The 13,936-nt window shown below is 48.3% G+C and overlaps 1 protein-coding gene and 1 long non-coding RNA gene across 2 annotated transcripts in view; one reads left to right on the plus strand and one right to left on the minus strand.

Annotated features, from left to right (window-relative positions):
* The window catches only part of LOC146813009 (uncharacterized), a 132,356-nt gene extending 125,840 nt beyond the window's left edge, over positions 1–6,516 (minus strand). The window contains exon 1 of the long non-coding RNA XR_014966942.1: positions 6,420–6,516. This is a non-coding gene — a long non-coding RNA (uncharacterized LOC146813009). The remainder of the gene's footprint in view (positions 1–6,419) is intronic.
* LOC146813010 (C-type lectin domain family 2 member B-like) overlaps positions 5,817–13,936 on the plus strand; it is a 123,290-nt gene continuing 115,170 nt past the window's right edge. Inside the window, exons 1-2 of the mRNA XM_085620028.1 lie at positions 5,817–6,348; positions 10,301–10,423. Coding sequence (XP_085476154.1) covers positions 6,240–6,348; positions 10,301–10,423 — 232 coding nt within the window. The 5' untranslated portion in view covers positions 5,817–6,239. The remainder of the gene's footprint in view (positions 6,349–10,300; positions 10,424–13,936) is intronic.

Here is a 13,936-nt window from a genome sequence, read left to right on the forward strand (position 1 = left end):
TCCTTGATTATGATGAGGACAGCCCCGAGGAAGGGGAGATTCGGGGCACCGAGGGGGGGGGGAATTTCTCATGTTTCTCATAGTCTGTTGCAGGTTCCGGGTGTGGCACCCATTGCACAGTCCTTGGTGGTGAAACCTACAGGAGAGCACGGCCCGTCAGCGAGGGCGCATCCTCCAAGGGATTCTTCTGCACGGGGGATGAGGCGGTCGGAGTCGGTCCGCACACCCTCTTTAGAGCCAGGTGAGAGCGCAAAAACACAGGCCAAACCTATTATGGTGTCTGTGGGGTCTGGGGAGGACGGGGGTGGGGGTCTGTCGGAGGGGAGATTATATAGAGGCAAGTATGTGAAGGACACGGGAGTTGGCACGGGGACGGAGGGAGCATTGTCGGGGGCCAAGGTGGAGAGTGGGTCTAAGGCGGAGGCAGGCGATGGTAAGGAAAAGCCGCAGAGCAAGGAATTAAAGATCAAGAAGCTCCCTTATATGGGGGTGACTAAGCCCTTGGGTGCGCATTTAATGCTGGCGACAAAAGAGCGTATTTGGAAGGGTGAATATGTGGAGATTCTGAAACTGTTACACAGGGAGGTGAGGTCTAAGGAGGGTTCTAAAGAGGAGGAATACGAGTTGGCCAAGCGCCCTAAGGTGCCGCTGACGATCGAGAATTGGACGGCGGCGTTCTTAATTTATGCTAGTGTTTACTGCGAAAAGTTTCCCGAGCGCTGCGTAGCCATATTTAAGTATATGGACGTTATTCGAAAGGCTCAAATCACTGGTACGGGTTATGCTTGGGCTCAGTATGACGAGGAATTTCGAGCCCGTATGGCTTGGGATGCTGAAGCTAAATGGGGCGAGTTGGATAATGACCTGTGGCAACATACCATGGGGGCCGCGCCAGGGGGTAAGACGATTTTTACGGCTAGTGGTCTGCCGCTAGTCTACCGGCCCTTTCAGGGAAAGGCCACCCGGGGTGGGGTGGGAGGCTCAGCCGCATCACAGTCTGGGGTCGGGGCTTGTTGGGATTTCAACAAGGGCCTGTGCACTCGGGAGTATTGTAAATACAAACACGAGTGTTCTAAGTGCGGCAAGCGGCACCCCCTCGTCAACTGCTGGGGAGTTAGGCCATCAGGAGGGCAGCAAGCTGGTGCAGGGATGTCTGGCAGCGCGCAGCAGTCACAGGGTGGGCGAGGGGGTAGGGGCGCACAGGGTTCTGGGCCAAAGGGCTCCTACACCAATTAAATTGGCTCGGCTACAGGATGCCTTGGATTGCTACGAGGACTTGGGGGCAAAGCAGACTCTTTTGGATGGTTTCAGGTGGGGTTTTCATTTGGGGTACCACGGGCCCCGGCAGAGACGGTGGGCGGATAATTTGAAATCCGCAGCAGAACACAAGCTGGTGGTGAGGGAAAAATTGCGTAAAGAAGTGCATGAGGGGAGGATGGCAGGCCCGTTTGGAGAGTGGCCAGTTCCTAATTTGATCATTTCCCCTATTGGTGTGGTGCCCAAGAAAGAGGAGGGGCAGTTTCGGCAGATTCAGCATTTGTCATGGCCTGAAGGGTCGTCAGTCAATGATTTTATCGATGAAGACGCTGCTTCGGTGTCATACTCCTCAGTTGACGTCACCATGTCACTGGTTGTGGCCGCGGGTGCAGCTGCAGGGATGGCAAAGTGCGATATTAAGTCGGCTTTCCGGCTGCTCCCGGTTCATCCGGACGACTGGCCTTTGTTGGGCATACAATTTGAGGGTGAATGGTATGTGGATAAGGCGATACCTATGGGTTGCTCGGTGTCATGTGCTCTTTTTGAGCTTTTCAGCACTTTTTTGCAGTGGTTTTTCATGCATCGCACTGGTCACAGCTGGGTCACACATTATTTGGATGATTTCTTTTTTGTGGGCTCTTCGGGCTCTTCGGAGTGCCGGCGTGCGCTGGAGTCGTTTCAGGAGCTTATGGAGGAGTTGGGGGTGCCTTTGGCTCCGGAGAAAACAATGGGGCCGGATACTGTCATTTCATTTCTGGGCATTGAACTTGACTCAGTTGAGATGCAGGCTCGGTTGCCCGCGGATAAGAAATCCAAAATGTTGGTTTTGCTGGACGAGATGTTGGCTCGACCGAAGGTGACGGTGAAGGAAATACAGGTGTTGCTAGGCCATCTGAACTTTGCTTGTAGGGTGGTTCGGGCGGGGCGGACTTTCTGTCGGCGCCTGGGCCGGGCTTTAGCAGGCCGGCACCTGCCTCATCATCATGTGCGCCTGTCGGCAGGGGTGAAGGAGGATCTGCGGATGTGGTCCTTTTTCTTGCACTCATTTAACGGGGTGCCTTTGGCCAGGGACGAGGACGTGCAGTGGGATGTGCAGCTGTTTTCAGATGCAGCGGGCAGTGAGGGTTTTGGCATTTACTGGCAGGGGCATTGGTGTGCAGAGCAGTGGCCTCAGGAGTGGAAGAATGGTGGGCGGAGCATTGCCTTTTTGGAACTTTTCCCACTTTTGGTGGCTTTGACCATTTGGGGCAAAGAGCTGGAACACAAGAGGGTGCTTTTCCGTGTGGACAACATGGCGGTGGTGCAAATAGTCAATAGACAATCGGCCAGGGATGAGCAGATTTTGAAATTAATGAGGGTGTTTGTGCTGGGCTGTTTGCGCTATGACATTTCATTCAGGGCTTTGCACGTGCCGGGCGTGGACAATGACATTGCGGATGCTTTGTCTCGTTCACAGTGGGGGAGATTCCATGGGCTGGCCAAAGAGGCGGACAGGACACCGACCCCGATGCCGGAGCACCTCTAGTCGGTCGGCAACGCAGGGTGTTTCAACTGGTGGTAGGTTCCTTGTCGGTTTCCACGCGTACGGCGTACACATTGGCATGGAAGGAATTTTTGGCTTCAGGAGCTTGTAGGAGGGAAGAGCCGGGGCGCAGTTCAGAGGATGTGGTTCATTTTATCCTTGACCTCATTGAGAAGGGTCTGTCACGAGTCACTATTGCGGGGAAACTGGCAGGGGTTGCCTTCATGGGTAAGCTGTTTTGGGGTTATGCCCCGTCTGCCGGGGAAATAGGACGCAGGATGCTTGAGGGGTGGGCGAGAGAACGGGGTGGTACTGGGGTGTCCCGTTTGCCGATTTCCTGGCAGACGCTGGCTCGTTTGCTGGCTGTGTTGCCTGCAGTTTGCACTGATGATTTTGAAGTTTCATTGTTTTCTACCCTTATGGTTTTCATGTTTTTTGGAGCTTTCAGGGTTTCGGAGCTTCTGGGGACCAAGGTGAAGCAGGGTATTTGTTGGCAGGATGTTTTCCTATCGGACACAGGCGTACACGTTTGGTTGTCCAGTTCCAAAACAGATCAGAAGGGGGTTGGTAAAGGGGTTTGGTTGGAAGCAGGATCCCCTAGTTGCACATGTCCGCTGCGCTTGGCGAGGCAATGGAAGACGCTCTCAGGGGGGGATGGGGGCGAGTTAGTTTTTCAACACATAGATGGGGCGCGCGTCTCTGACTATCAGCTGCGTATGGTCCTGCGTAAAGGGTTACAGCAGTTGGGATTGGATGGAGCTCAGTTCGGGACACATTCTTTCAGGATTGGGGCAGCGACTGAGGCGCATAACCGGGGTTGGTCACAAGGCGATATAATGCGCTTGGGGCGTTGGTCATCTTCCTGCTTTCACAAATATGTAAGGGAAAATCCTCCTTCGGCGCCTGCGTCCACTGCTTTGGTTTGAGTCTCATATTTGTTTTTCATTTCAGGTTCGGTGGCCGGGCCACACACGAGGGAATTGACGGTGTGGATTGTGGGGCATTCCTTCGTCACGTGGGCGCACGTTCAGGCGTGCAAAAGTTATTTTGGGGGGAGTTTGGGTTTCAATAGCAGCCTTTTTCGATTGGTATGGAAGGGGAAGGGGGGTATGCTTTGGAGGGAGCTGATCCCCTGTCTGAATAAAGCCATGGTGCAGGGACAATGCCCGGATATTCTTTTAATTCACTTGGGGGAGAATGATCTTTGTAGTGTGAAAGGGGTGGTATTGTTGCGAGCCATGAAAAGAGACTTGGCGTTGTTGAAGGAGCATTGGTCTGGTTGTCATGTCCTCTGGACAGAATTGGTCCCGAGGAGGGTGTGGAGAGGGGCTTTGATGCCCAGGGCGATTGATAGGTCCCGGAGGAAAGTGAATTTGGAGATCTCCAGGTTTTGTCGGGATTTGGGCTTTGGGAGAGTTACCCACAAAGATATCCGCTTTGAGGCAGTAGAGTTTTTTAGGGGAGATGGGGTCCATTTGTCAAGGTTGGGCATGGATCTTTACTTGTTGGAGCTCAGGGAGGTCTTGTCTCGGTGCTTGAGTGGGCAGAATCAGGCTCGTTGTGTTTAAAGCCTTTTTTGTTGGGGGGCAGAAAGAGGGGAGGGTAGCTGCACCGCCCCCCTCTTTCTGGGTGGCGGGGGTTATGGTGAATTCTGGTCAGTTTTACCGGAGGTTGGTGGAGTTATTGTGCTTGAGTTGGGTTATTGACAGGGAAAGGTTAGTTTGGTAAGTTTAGTTCGGTTACACAGTTTGGGGGCCGATAGCTGAAAAGGGGCAGGCAGGGGAGTTTTGGTTAACAGGTTTGGATTTAGAGATTGTTGGGGGGTTATACAGGAGTGTAATGTTTTATAATGTTTTATAATGTTTTATATTGTTGTAATGTTGTAATGTACGGGCGGGGGCGGGCGCGAAGGTATTTAGGGGAGGGGGCGGGGCTAGGCATGTTATATTTAGTGAGGCCTAGTTTTGGAAGGCGTTTCGGCCAAGGATTTTAATTTGTAATGTGCACCTGTTTCCAATAAAGCGGCCTTTTACACACAATAATCTTGTCAGTGGCCTGCTTCCCCCCTCCACCCCTCCCTCCCAAGGGGGGCTTGGGGGGGGAAGGCGACCGCAGGGAGTCCCCACCCCCGGGCAGTTTGGGAGGGGGTGTGTGGAGGGAGGGGTTTGCTGGCCCTGCGCGGCCGTTTTTGAATTTGGGCTGGACAGTAGGGAAAATGTAGCCCAAATGCAGCCCAATTATAGCCCAAAAGTAACTATATGTTGCGTAGGTATAAATACCTTGGGCGCCCGCTCCCGGCCACCATTTTAGGTTTGGTGACCTGGTGGCCGGGAGCTAGGCTAGTGGCGTGTTTTTTGTTCCCACCCTTACCCCCCCTCAAAAAACACGTTTGGTTTTTGCCCCCCTCTTTTTCGTTTTGGGGCTGGTTTTTAGTGTAAGTTTTTTCAGTTTTTTCCCTTTTGCGTATTTTTCAGGCGTTTTTTGGGGACAGGTGTGCAAGGGGTTTTTTGCTATGTTTGTACTTTGTCGCTTGGAGCAGGTGCTGTGCGGGGGTTATGGTGAATTCTGGTCAGTTTTACCGGAGGTTGGTGGAGTTATTGTGCTTGAGTTGGGTTATTGACAGGGAAAGGTTAGTTTGGTAAGTTTAGTTTGGTTACACAGTTTGGGGGCCGATAGCTGAAAAGGGGCAGGCAGGGGAGTTTTGGTTAACAGAAGGTTTGGATTTAGAGATTGTTGGGGGGTTATACAGGAGTGTAATGTTGTATAATGTTTTATAATGTTTTATATTGTTGTAATGTTGTAATGTACGGGCGGGGCGGGCGCGAAGGTATTTAGGGGAGGGGGCGGGGGCGGGGCTAGGCATGTTATATTTAGTGAGGCCTAGTTTTGGAAGGCGTTTCGGCCAAGGATTTTAATTTGTAATGTGCACCTGTTTCCAATAAAGCAGCCTTTTACACACAATAATCTTGTCAGTGGCCTGCTTCCCCCCTCCACCCCTCCCTCCCAAGGCGTGTGGTAATCCCAGGGAAACTGCTCTGGGCGTGCCTCGCGAATACGTACATAATCAGTGCCCAACCCTCCGGGCTCCGCATTCGGCTCTAGGCGCTCTTTCTCAGACTAGAAGCTCAGTGTGACGGTGGCCGTCTATTTTAGCTCGGATACCGCCTTTGAGCACAGATGAACGAACCCTTTGCATGGGACAGCATTGTGAGAATCTCCTGAAGCTCCCCCCCGCTTGAGTCTGGTTACCGATTTTGGTCCACGTGGCCCCGGCAGACCAACAGGTGTTCCGTCGTTTCCAGCTGTGCGTATTTGACCTAGCACAAGGACTACATCTCGTTGCCTGACAGCCGCAGCTGTATAACCGGGCGAGGCCGCGGGGCTTCGGTCCGTCTCACATCGACCGCCGCCGCCGCCTCGGGTGCACTTGTGAATAGTGAGACCCTCTCACTGCTCGGCCATGGGGGCTCCCGACAAACGCCCACTCTCTGGTGACCCGGAGCTCGCGACCTTGAACGGGGACTGCACCCAGGGGGAAAAGGATAAAAGGACCCTCAACGCACTCCCAGGTGAGCCAATGCCCGCCCCGTCCTCCCCCCCTCCCCCCAGCACTCCGTGCCAACCTTTCACGCTTACTCACCACAGCACACGGTAGCACACGTCGGAGAAAGACTCTTGTTTTTTTACAGTCACCTTTTTAGTGGGGAGCGGGCTGGCTGGGCTGCCTGTAGTTCTCCTTGCTTGTAGGGCTTTTACCGCCCGTCTGAGACTTCAGGCTGAACCTCCTTTCAGAACAAAGATCAAAGGGCGTCGGTGACAAGTAGCATTTCTGGGTGTGAACACCAAACCAGCATTGCGCTTGAAGGGTGTGCGGGGAAAGGATCGGAGCACACACTGTGCCTGTTGGAAGTGGGTCTGGCTTGTAATGAGTATGGCATCACAGACTGGCGGACGTTGGGCCTTCTAAAACTCCGAAACCGAAAAAATAGCCGGGGGGGGGGGGGGGGGCTGAAGAGATATCCCAAGAATCAAAGGACGTTGACCCGACGCCGAGACATGAACCACTCGACAGCTCAGCTCGTGACGCCGCAACTTTTCTTTCACTATCGCTCTTGTAGGATAAACTATGTATATATATATATATATATATATATATATATATATATATATATATATATATATATATATATATATATATATATATATAGTGTTTAATGTACGTGCTTGGGCGACGCGACCCATCCCCGAGAGGGTGGTCGGAGGTAGCCCCTACTGAGGGCACGAGTGTCCTCCACTATTTCCACAGGGTGGACGCCAAAAAGTTGGGCCCCACTAAAAAATATGCAGAATTTGTGCCGGTGTAATTTGGGGAGACATTCAGCAGCGCCTGCACAGTTGTCTGCTTTTAATTCCAGCAACCTGCAGGCCGGGAGGGGGCTTTTTTTTTTTTAGTTCAGACTCCTGCTGGGCCCATAACAAAGGCCGAATCTGAGAGGTCATCAGAGCTCCTTTTGTTCAAGGTTCCTGGCTGGCAGCAATCAGGAGCCTCACATCTAGATGCACGTGCGGCAGAGGGGAAAACAAAGGCTCACACCTTGTTAGCACTTCACACATACTTATGAGAAGCAGCTTTTCACTTTGTTCAGACTCTGTTTAGGAGATATGCATGCGCTATAACAATGTCAGATGGGTTGCTCTATCCCACTATTTACACAAAATAAATACCATTTATAAAGTGCCTTACACTTTTCTGGTAAAAAAAAAAAAAAAAAAATTTGCACGTAGGCAAATCATTTCCACGTACGAAAACCATTTGCACGTAAACAAAAGAAAACAGTTACGCTTCGTTCTGTTAAAGCCATGTCTGAATGTGCACGCGGTCTATCAAATGGCTTTTGTGCAGCAAAAGCAATTCCTGGCATTGCTCAAAAAACACATTCTCTCAAAATGCACGCTACATTGTGTTTCTTTTTTGGAAGCGCAATGTTATTCTTTACCACTGTCAATGAATCTTTTCTCATTAAAAAAAATCTAATTTACAATTATTTTTACTTCCCTAATGATTGCGAACAAATACAATTATCCTGTGGTGTGTGTGGGGGGGTCCCAGATGGCATACTTACAAAACCTGCAGCCACAAGGGAGCAGCGGAAGATACTGAATAAAGATGCAATGTAAACGTGCACGATGACTACCTGCACGCGAGCCACACTGCATATGTGTCAACGCGCATGTGGCGCGAGGCAGCCAGGCACATCTGTGCTCTCTGCGGATCGAGTGATCAACCTGCAGATAGATGCAAACAGTTTGCAATAGTGGTCAAAGAGCCCCGCCTAAGGCATACGGAGGACAGCTGGGACTGCACACACACAGACAGCGCGCACACACAAACACGGCTATGGATGTAAACAACTGGGCATTCATTCATACATAAAGTTGTATGTTTACAAACAGGGCTTTAAGTGGGCCTGGCCCTGCCAGTGCTCTGCGCTGGCTGTTCGGAAAAGCAGGTGCTGAGACGGGTCCCTACCCGGCTCTGCATTTTTGCCCTCAGAATGAGGGGAAAAAAAATCTAGACTCTGCAGGGTACCACCCTCCACTGCCTTTGATGTAACTTTAAAGAGACTGTTTACAGTTCTTTCACAGCCTCATCATTTCAGAACTGAAGCATTTTCAATATTATATCCAACAAAGCCATAGTTAATGGTTATTCGGTCCGGCGGCACACTATGCTAAACATATATTTGTAGCTTACTTTTTAAGCCACGCCCTAATTACACCGGCCACGCCCCTTTTAGAACCCCCACCCCCTAGTTTTTTCATTCCACTTAAAACCCTGGTTTACAACACACCAGCGACAATCGATGGGCCCAATAAATATGTTACTCATAAAACGTGTAATAAGAAACATAGATTCAAATGACGTAATCCGACAGCGCCATGGCCAAACTCCGCATAACCACAATGCAGACCAAATATACGGAAAAATCATTACCGTTGTTGAGGGAGGGGAGGGCGTCGCGAGCCACCAGCTCATGCCTTCCTCCCAGCAGAGTTAAGTCCCCTCCCTCATAGAACAATGGTAATACATTTACATATTACACACTGCACATCACTGTGTGTGTGTGTGTGTGTCGAAATATCTCTTAGTTACATTGAATTTCATTACATTCTAAATACATACATTTTTACATAAAACAAATGCCAACTGATATATTTGCGTGTAACTAGTGTACCTTACAGCACACACGGGCATACATACATCAATCTACCTTATGCGTGTGTTCGAGCCTCTTACCGGATTCCTCTTAAAAGTGAGATATATTAGAGACAGGTGTCTATATTTACAGCGCTTCCGCCTTCCGGCACAACTCGCGTTTGTCTCTTCGGCGCTGCCTGTTGCACCGCGCCACACACCCACTAACTAATACAGTGCTTTAAATGGAAATACGGAACTGCTGGTACTCACTGTTTAGAGTAACTGCTTGTTACTGAGAAGTGCCGGTACTCCCTTTCTTTCAAATTAAAGACGCGCAGGTACCGGCCCATTTGAAGTGCTGGTCACTTAATGCGCACTTTCAGTGACAGAGCTCAGAGACGCTCGCCCTGTCAGGACTTATGCGTCGGTGTTTACATAGCGATCCTAGCTGCACAATAATTGTGGGACAGGGGCCACAGATCCAACATTGTGTGCATCAAGATGGAATTTACACGTTTGGGTTACACATTTCACAGATTTACAATTTCCAGACACAGCGAGGTGGCTTACCCCAGAGCAACACGAAACAACGCCATAGTATAACCTGTGTATGAAGAGGTGCAGAGCGTAATATGTTAATTTATTAGGATTGCTAAGGGAGTCTTGTGAGTCATGGTCCCTCCTCACACAGAACAATGGTAAAAAAAAAAACAAAGTGTATGAGATTCTGCGCATCTGCATATATTATATTTAATGAAGCACAATATCCTTGGTGCAACAATATCAACTGTTGCATGACTAAACACTTATAAGGTCCCAAAGGCGAGACCTATTGGCTTGTTTAGGACTTGTGCCCTGCGCCTACTGAAGTAATGAAATTGGGTGGCTCCAAAGTTCCCATGGGGCCGAGAGAATAAAGGCACCCGATCCAGGAAACTCGAGATTCATTGGCAAGCGGTTTGGTGTCTTGTATCGCCATTTCCGCTGCCGCACGCACTCACGTTGCCCAAAACACCTTGAAGAACATAACATATTTAAATATAACACAGATAAACTCACCTGTGTATGATCATTTTTTTTAAATGTCTGAGTTTATCATGCACTATACTTTCATATTTAAAGTTCTGGGTTCAGAGGCGACGAACGTGCCCAATTAAAAGACACCACAACGTTTAGCCCGAACACCTCACGTCAGACCATACAGCATGCCAGGTCCTAAACAACAGACAGCTTTGAGCTCTCTTCAGGCCACACCTAAAATGGCTGAAAGAACTCAGAATTTTGCGTTGCGTTAACTGGATGGACATCTGTTTCTTTTGTAGGTCATGCGTCCACTACCACCAGTGTGATGAAAGCGTTGAATCGAGTGAACCGATTCCACGTGGCGCTGGCGCTGGCAGCTGTTTTGTTCATCGTCACAGCGGGTCTCGTTGCGTACATCATAGGTGAGTATCAAAACCTTCACTTCATTGTTCGCACCTGGTAAGCGGGCATCTTTGACGGTGGGCGTGTGACACCTAGTGGCTGTTGCTGGCTCTAGTCATAATTTATGGAATACAAGGGGCAGCTTTACAAGTCCCATGCGCCACATTTGCGTCCTTTTTCCCATGTTAAAAATGACGCAAAAGTGGCACAACGGGCTTGTAAATCTGCCCCTAAGTGTTTAACTAACATTGTGCCTGGATAATATTTGCAGATATTGCAAGGAAACCAAAGCTTGGACATTTTTTGTTTGTTTGTTAACATTGTATTAATAGCAAAACGCACCTTTTCTGTCTCGACCCCCCCCCCCCAAAAAAAAAGAAAGCATAATAGTATACCACATTCGCTCAACCCGAAGCACCCCTAGCTTTAATATTTTTTTATGAAATTTTATATAGAGCGGACTTAACCCAAAGGTGTCAGAGCGCCTTACAATAGAATCAAGTACGTAACATGAGGAGATTTACCCAAATTTACACGCTACAGATACAAACGGGATAGTTGAAAAAGTAAAATAAAATAAGAGATGGCAATCACAGCAACAGCAAAAAAATGGGATTACGTTAGCACAGGCATAGAAAACATATTTACAGCATTGTAAAATCTTAGAACATCAGGAGAATGCCAAGCGGCCTTGAGGGGCATGAAAAGGGATGTATTAATTCTGGAAGGGTGTTTGTAAGAGAAGAGATTTGAGGTTTGTTTTGAAAGTCCAGGTAGAGGTGGTGGTACGGAGAAATGGAGGAAGCGAGTTCCAGATTCTAACTACATTGCCTGAGAAGTATTAAGCCATGGATCTTTCTTCTTTGAAGGTAGGGGGCTCAAGCAGTTAGGTCTAGAGCCTCCAGAGATTTTAAGTGTACTTGCCAGGTATCGAGGGGAGGAAGTGTGCAGGGCTTTGTGGGTGATGCAGGCAGTCTTGTAGATTGGCCTTGCTTCAATGGTAAGCCATCAAAGAGAAAACAGTATGGGTGTGATGTGAGCATTTCTTTTGGCCCCAAAAACAAAACGAGCTGCTGAATGAAGTTCAGATTTAAGAGGGGAAAGGTGGGATTTAAGGAGGCCAGCAAGGAGAGAGTTGCAATAGTCCAATCTAGAGAGAACCAGAGATTGGACCGAGGATTTTATGTCTTGCTCTGGAAAGAAATGTCGAATCCCCCAGAGAAGGTGTAGTTGGTAACGTGCATTCTTTGCAATGGAAGTGATGTGGGAGTGTAGATTGAGCCTTTTGTCTAGTATGACACCAAGAGATTTAGCGCTGTTGACAACAATAGGTTTGTTGTTGAGTAAATTCAGCTTAGCCATCCAAGATTGAACAGGGCGAAGAGAAAGTGAGGTAGAGAGAAGGAGGAATTCAGTTTTGGAAGGATTCAGAATGGAGTTAATGAGCTGACATCCAGTTTTGGATAGAGTTGAGAGTAGTGTTGAGGATTGAGATATTGTGTGCGGAAGACATCTTAAGGTAGATTTGGGTGTCATCAGCATAGAGGTGGTAACGGATCCCAGATTTAGTAAGGAGATTTCCAAAAGGTTCCAAATCAAGATTGAACATAGTAAGAGCGAGGATAGATCTTTGAGGGACGCCTTGACCTACCGCCATTGAAGACGAAAGGCTGTTAGATATTTTAATCACTTGAGATCTATCTGAGAGGAATGAAGCAAACCATTTAAGCACTGTGCCATCCAAGCCCATTCTCTGTTTTAAGGTGTTCAGGAGAGTGTTGTGATTAACAGTGTCAAAGGCTGCAGAAAGGTCTAGAAGAATCAGAAAACAAGACTCCCCCGAGTCAAGAGCATGAAGGGCGTCGTCAATCACTTGCAGTAGGGCTGTTTCATTGCTGTAATCTTGCATGGAGCCAGATTGGAATTTGTCGAGAAGATTGTTATCCTTGATATGTAGGGAAAGTTGTTTCCCTACACATCTTTCTGTGATTTTCGGAAGAAAAGGGAGGTTGGTGATGGGGCGGAAGTTGTTGAGGTCATTTGCATCAGTGGAGGGGTTTTTAAGAAGTGGGGTAACCTGTCCTGTTTTAAGGGCCACAGGAAGGAAGCCTTGACTGAGTAAGAGGTTAACCAGACTGGTCCAATAGGAAAGAGTGTGGGTTTAGAAGTTAATGGAGATATCACTAGGGATGGGGTCGAATGAATGATTAGAGTGTTTTGTTTCGAGAATGCTTTTGAAGAGGGCAGCTTCAGAGATGACGTCAAAGTTCTGCCAGATGTCTATGGATTTGCGCTCCTCTAGGGGAGTAGGGTGAATGACCTGATCCACCAGTGATTTCACTTTTTCATCAAAGAATATAGTGAATTCTGCTGCTTTCTTTGGAGGATCATCAGGCTTGATGATTGAGGAAGAGAAATTTGTATTTTTGATGAGGTCAAAAAGTTTTTTGGGTCTGTTTTTGGCTGAGTCAAGGAGGCATCTGAAATGTAACGATTTTTCACGGAAGATGTGTTTGTGGTATTTTGATCTTGGTGGATGGAGATTGTTTCCATTGTTCCAGGATTCTCAGGTTCTTCCTTTCTTCATAAAAGGATTTATTGAACCATGATGCAGAATCAATAGGCCTTTAATTTTTGCTTTGAAGTGAAGGAACATTATCAACTTTGTTTGCAAGGCTGGAGAGGCATTGGGAGGTAAGATCGTTGACATCAGAATTAGGGTCTAACATTGGAAGAGATAGCATAGCAGAATTGCAAAGAGTGTCAAGGTCAATGTTTTTGGTGTTGCAGAACCAGGCGGTAGTCCTTTTAGGTTGGCCAAGAGTTACAGAGAGAGATAGGAGCAGAGAGAAGGGAATGAGGAAGTCTACTTAAATAGGGATAGCAATAGAAAGCATATCTGCTTTGGATATAACAAGGTCAAGAATGGAGCCCTTAGAGTGTGTTGATTCTGTGCAGTGTTGGATAAGATCATTTACTGAGAGAAAAGTGGCAAGCCTATTGGCAGCTGAGTCTTCCACAGAGCCCCAGTGAAGATTAAAGTCTCCCAGAAAAATCTGTCTGTCACTTTGAGAGTATTGGTCACTGGCGAATTCGGTGAACTCCTCCAAGAAGGAGCAGCAGTCACCAGGGGGAGATAAATGGCATGAACTCTGAAAGGGAAGCAGTGTTGCACTTGAAGCTCCAGGGAAACGCATTCCAATGTACGGAATGAGATGTTGGGAAAAACGTTGAATTGTAGGGAGTTTCTGAAGATGACTGCAACACCTCCCCCAACTCTATCTGTTCTGTCATTTCTAAAGATGGAATAGTCAGTGGGTAGCAGAAGATCAAACATTGTATGAGAGGTGTCGTTGCACCAGGTCTCACTGAGGAAAAGAATGTCAAGATTGTGAAGATTGGTGGTGTCTGAAATTTCCAGCTTGTGTTTGATTGCAGATCTGCAATTGTGGAGCAAACAGCGCAACTCTGACAAGACTGTTTTGGTGAAGGGTGTGTTAGGGCTTTTAGGGGGGATAGGGATAATGTTCCTG

This window comes from Triturus cristatus, chromosome 7 (assembly GCF_964204655.1).
Source record: "Triturus cristatus chromosome 7, aTriCri1.1, whole genome shotgun sequence".
NCBI classification, from domain to species: Eukaryota; Metazoa; Chordata; class Amphibia; order Caudata; family Salamandridae; genus Triturus; species Triturus cristatus.